The 4,091-nt window shown below is 49.8% G+C and overlaps 1 protein-coding gene across 4 annotated transcripts; it reads left to right on the forward strand.

Moving 5' to 3' along the window:
- The first annotated feature begins 204 nt into the window (after positions 1–204).
- Positions 205–3,579, forward strand: LOC1272451 (T-complex protein 11-like protein 1). Of its 4 annotated transcripts, none has more exons than XM_311161.5 (3): positions 205–363; positions 1,605–1,671; positions 1,768–3,579. In XM_311161.5, exons 2-3 carry the CDS (start codon positions 1,655–1,657, stop codon positions 3,257–3,259), a joined length of 1,509 nt encoding a protein of 502 aa, XP_311161.5. In that variant the 5' UTR covers positions 205–363; positions 1,605–1,654; the 3' UTR covers positions 3,260–3,579. The 4 variants fall into 4 exon arrangements, with proteins under 4 accessions (XP_311161.5, XP_061508947.1, XP_061508948.1 ...); XM_061652963.1 differs by lacking the exon at positions 205–363 and adding an exon at positions 394–563; XM_061652964.1 differs by lacking the exon at positions 205–363 and adding an exon at positions 394–465.
- The last annotated feature ends 512 nt before the right edge of the window (positions 3,580–4,091 follow it).

The following is a 4,091-nucleotide window of genomic DNA, read 5'->3' on the forward strand; positions in this document are numbered from 1 at the left end:
TTGGTCCACCCGTCAGTGCAGCGAAAGCCTAACTAAATTGCTGTTAGTCTTCTACTGCCGACATCAATTTAACACAAAATTTTACTTGAGTTTTTAATTTATTTTCATCAACAAGCGTTATTTTTTGAATGCCATTTCGTTTTCGTACCGGTGTGGATTTCGGTGCGTCTGGCTGCGCCCATAGACGTCAAACGTCACGTTGAATTGTTTTGAGAACGAACCCCCCCCACCTCTCAAAAACTCTATTCCTATATAAACGGGCGACAAAAACTTCGCAAGTGTTAGTTTCAAACAATCAGCAGCGCCCGAAGGACGGTCGTGCCCGTGCGTGTGTGTATTAGTGGAATTTGCAGTGTGTAGCAGGTGAGAAAGCCAATTACGGAAAAGAGGAAGTCTTTGTTGGTCAACATCAGCTGCGAGAGGCATATATGCGTTAGCCAGTAGTGCGTCGAACTACATTGAAAAGTGTGTCCCAATACTAGCCCCAGTTTCTATTTTCGCTGCCAAAAACTACGAAAGCTCTCTCTCTCGGGTCCCGGGAGGGGAGACAACTACGCTAATAGGTGGTTCATGTTTTCTGTAAGGGTGCAATTGCCCTTCGAAACATGTTTTTTTTTCTTCTTTCGTTCATTGCTCTCTGTTTTGTCCCTTTGTTTGTGTTGCGCAGCTAAATACGCATTATTTGAAAATCAACATGTTGTGACGGGCGTGAAGTCCAGCTGCGGACGGGTTGTGTTTTAAAACTTTTGCAGGAAGTGGTAAACATTACGCGCTTCCATATTGCAGTCACTACAATCAATATGCAATCGTTCGATGATTCCACTGGCGCTGGTGATGTTTGGCTGCTCCAAAAGCGCAAGAGAGTGCAGAACAAAACTCAATGTCTCTGGTATATTTGCCTTTTATGGGGGTATACGGGGCGCAAAAAAGTATGAAGAGCTTTGTGCTCCATTTTGTCGTGCCCGTATCCATGGCAACGCAAATCAATCAGCCCCAGACTGGGCAGGCAAACATGCAAGTTCGATTTGTTAGTGCTATTTGTTTAATTTAATTTCCAGTACAAGCAGTAAGGCGAGAGATATATTGCAAAAAAAAAAAAAAAAAAAACAAATAATACAGCATACAACACTCTCTCGTCTCCTGATCGCTCAAACCGTAAAGTTGGAGTAAAATATTTAAAAATAAAACACTTTCAGTTGTGTTGTAATCCCCGCGCACGGTTCATAATTGCAACATCGCCACGGAAAAACAAAGCAACCGGGGGGAGAAGGTGGGGAGTGGGTGCGCTTACTTGCCTGTAACGGATGGTTGCAGCACAATAAAGCTCAGCTGTGGTCGCATTCGAATCGGGAACTGTACGTTATGTAACGTAAAATAAAATGCAGTTTTAGTTTTTCGTTTCGAAATCCTTGCGTATCTTCGTAAAAATGTATTTTACTTAAGCATGTCTCAACATGCCGCCACATAAAGCTAACGACCTGTTCCAAATCAAGCGATAGAGAACGGATGAACGCCGTAACGCCTCCTTCTCATCTGTTGCTGGTACAGTGCATAATTTTATAATATTTATTTTTTGAAATGTTTTTCGTTCTTTGCGCATCTAGCTATTTCCGTCATCATTGCTGAACGAATTGGTGGTTCTCGTCGCGACACAATGCCTGATAATACAGGGTAAGAGCGTCATTTTCGCACCAACAAAGTTTGCTACTACAATAAGGCTATATATCTGTGGTGTGTGTGTGTGTGGTGCCCCCTCTTTCCTTGCAGACGTGACGCTCGCATGAAAAAGGAGGAACTCTCCACCGAAGATGACAAGAAGAAATTGCTCCTCGACATGGTGACAAAGCTGATGGAAGACGCGAGCCTGAACAGTGAGAACGCGCAGGACATTGGCTTCGTCATGCCGGCGACGGACGACGAGCCGGAAAAGTTTGTCCGCCTGTCCGACCTGGAGCGGTCGCTGGAAGACATGGCGCTCGTGCACGAGATAGCGATCAACGAGAAGTTCCAGCTGAAGCCGACCTCCCCGGGCTCGGTGGGCTACGTCGTGCAGAAGACGGTGAAGGATGCGTACTGGAATCTGATGCGCGAGCTGCTGGCCCAGCAGCCGCCCTGCTACACGATGGTGATACAGCTGCTGCTGGACATCAAGGAGACGTTCAAGTCGCTGCTCCGCGGCAACAATGACCGGGCGCTGGACGCGATCCTGGTCGTGCTGGACGAGCACAACATCCGCCAGCTGGCGGACGAGCACGGCGCCGCGGTGCTGGAGCACAACGCACAGTTCATCATCAAGATCATGGGCATGGCGTGCTGTCCGGCGCGGGACGCCGAGATCGCGGCGCTCAAGCGCGAGCCGGACCCGATCGCGCAGCTGCGCGGCATCATGGAGGTGCTGGACAAGATGAAGCTCGACATGGCCAACTTTGTGCTCGCGTCGACGCGCGCCCAGTTCGTGCGCTACTCGGTCGACTACGAGCGCAAGAAGTTCGCCGAGCTGCAGACCCTCTGCGGCAACCAGTTCCCCGCCACCATGGCGTGGCTGCAGCGCAACAATCCCGCCGGCCGGGAGCGGCCGTCCGAGGAGGGCGCTGCCGGCGGCAACAATGGCGTGTCCGCAACGACCGTGCGCACCGTGCGGCTGACGGACGTGGTCATGCCGGACTACTACATCGATGCGTACCAGGAGCTGATCCAGCCGGGCGCGGACCACCCGTTCCCGGAGCTGCTCAAGCTGGATTTGGAGCGCGTGGTGCAGCTGAAGGAGCAGGCGATGCGGCTGAGCGTGTGCGCCACCGTGATGCAGCTGACCTGCGCCACCGTGCCGACGCTGGCCAACCATCCGAGGCGGTTCGATCTGGCGGCCAAGCTGGCCATCCTCAGCGCCGACTATCCGGGCAAGGTGGAGCTGCAGGAGCTGCTGGAAAGCCTCTGCGTGCAGGTGCTCGACTGCGTGTCGGCGCACGCCGACGAGCCGAGCGGATCGGCCGTGCCGGATGCGGCGAAGCAGGCACTGAAGACTCAGATACTGCGCATCGACCGCACCATGACCGTGTACAGCGTCGTCTGGCGCAAGATGATGCAGTACATGCGCGAGCTGCTGCTGACCGAGCGGGAGGAGCACGTGCCCTTTCCCGTCTGCTTCCGGGACTACCGCGACGAGACGGTCCAGCTGGCCGGCCAGTTCAAGCGGATTGTCTCGCACAACTTTGAGGTGTATGGCAATTTCTATTTACAATCCATGCAGGAGCTGGTCTAGGCACATCCCGCCTAGGTTAGTTACTTTACTATAATTTGTGCGATCCCCCTTTTTTGTACTAATGATTAATAGGATCTACCTTAATACTACATCTCCAGTTTATCTGTCATCGATGTCAATAAACGTATCTATTGGCAGTGAATTTAGTCATACTGCTGTTTCGTTAACACCATTTCCCCTTGTAAGTATTATTTTTTTCTGTTTCATTTGAAATGAGCTTTCGTTAGTTGTGATACGATGTATTTAATGCGGATGCATCTACTGTAACCATACATACATATATATAATGTAAATAAAAAAAAACCTTTTGTGAATTGTAACTGTACGGTTTCCATTATTATTTTTTAATGTATTTATTTATTATTTTTTGCCGAGTTGGTTGAAGGGAAGTTTCTGCCGATTTGTTCTTTGTTACAACGCACTTTGTGGACAGCTTGCGATCTTTGCGCTAAGTATCAACGGTCATTCTGTGGCCCATCAACGACCAAACTAGTGATGGGAAAAATGGAGATTTCGTCGGAATCGATTCCGACTAGTTCCGATTTTTGTTTTTGGAATCGATTCCGGATACTAGGTCCGAAGTCAGTTTTCGGAATCGGCACCAGAATTGGTTTCTGAATCAAAATTTACTCCGGAAGAAGAATTGGCAAGAATCAATATTTACTTGTAAACGATCCAGGATGCTCGGTCCCTGGCTGCAGCCTCCCATCCATGTCTCCGGAGGCCGATTCGGATCCCGGTATCTATTCCGGAGTCAACACCAGAATCAGAATCGATTCCAGCATCGGAATCGGCTCCGGAATTGGTTCCGAACACGGAATCGAAATCGGGT

The sequence above is a fragment of the Anopheles gambiae genome, chromosome X (assembly GCF_943734735.2).
Source record: "Anopheles gambiae chromosome X, idAnoGambNW_F1_1, whole genome shotgun sequence".
NCBI lineage: Eukaryota > Metazoa > Arthropoda > Insecta > Diptera > Culicidae > Anopheles > Anopheles gambiae.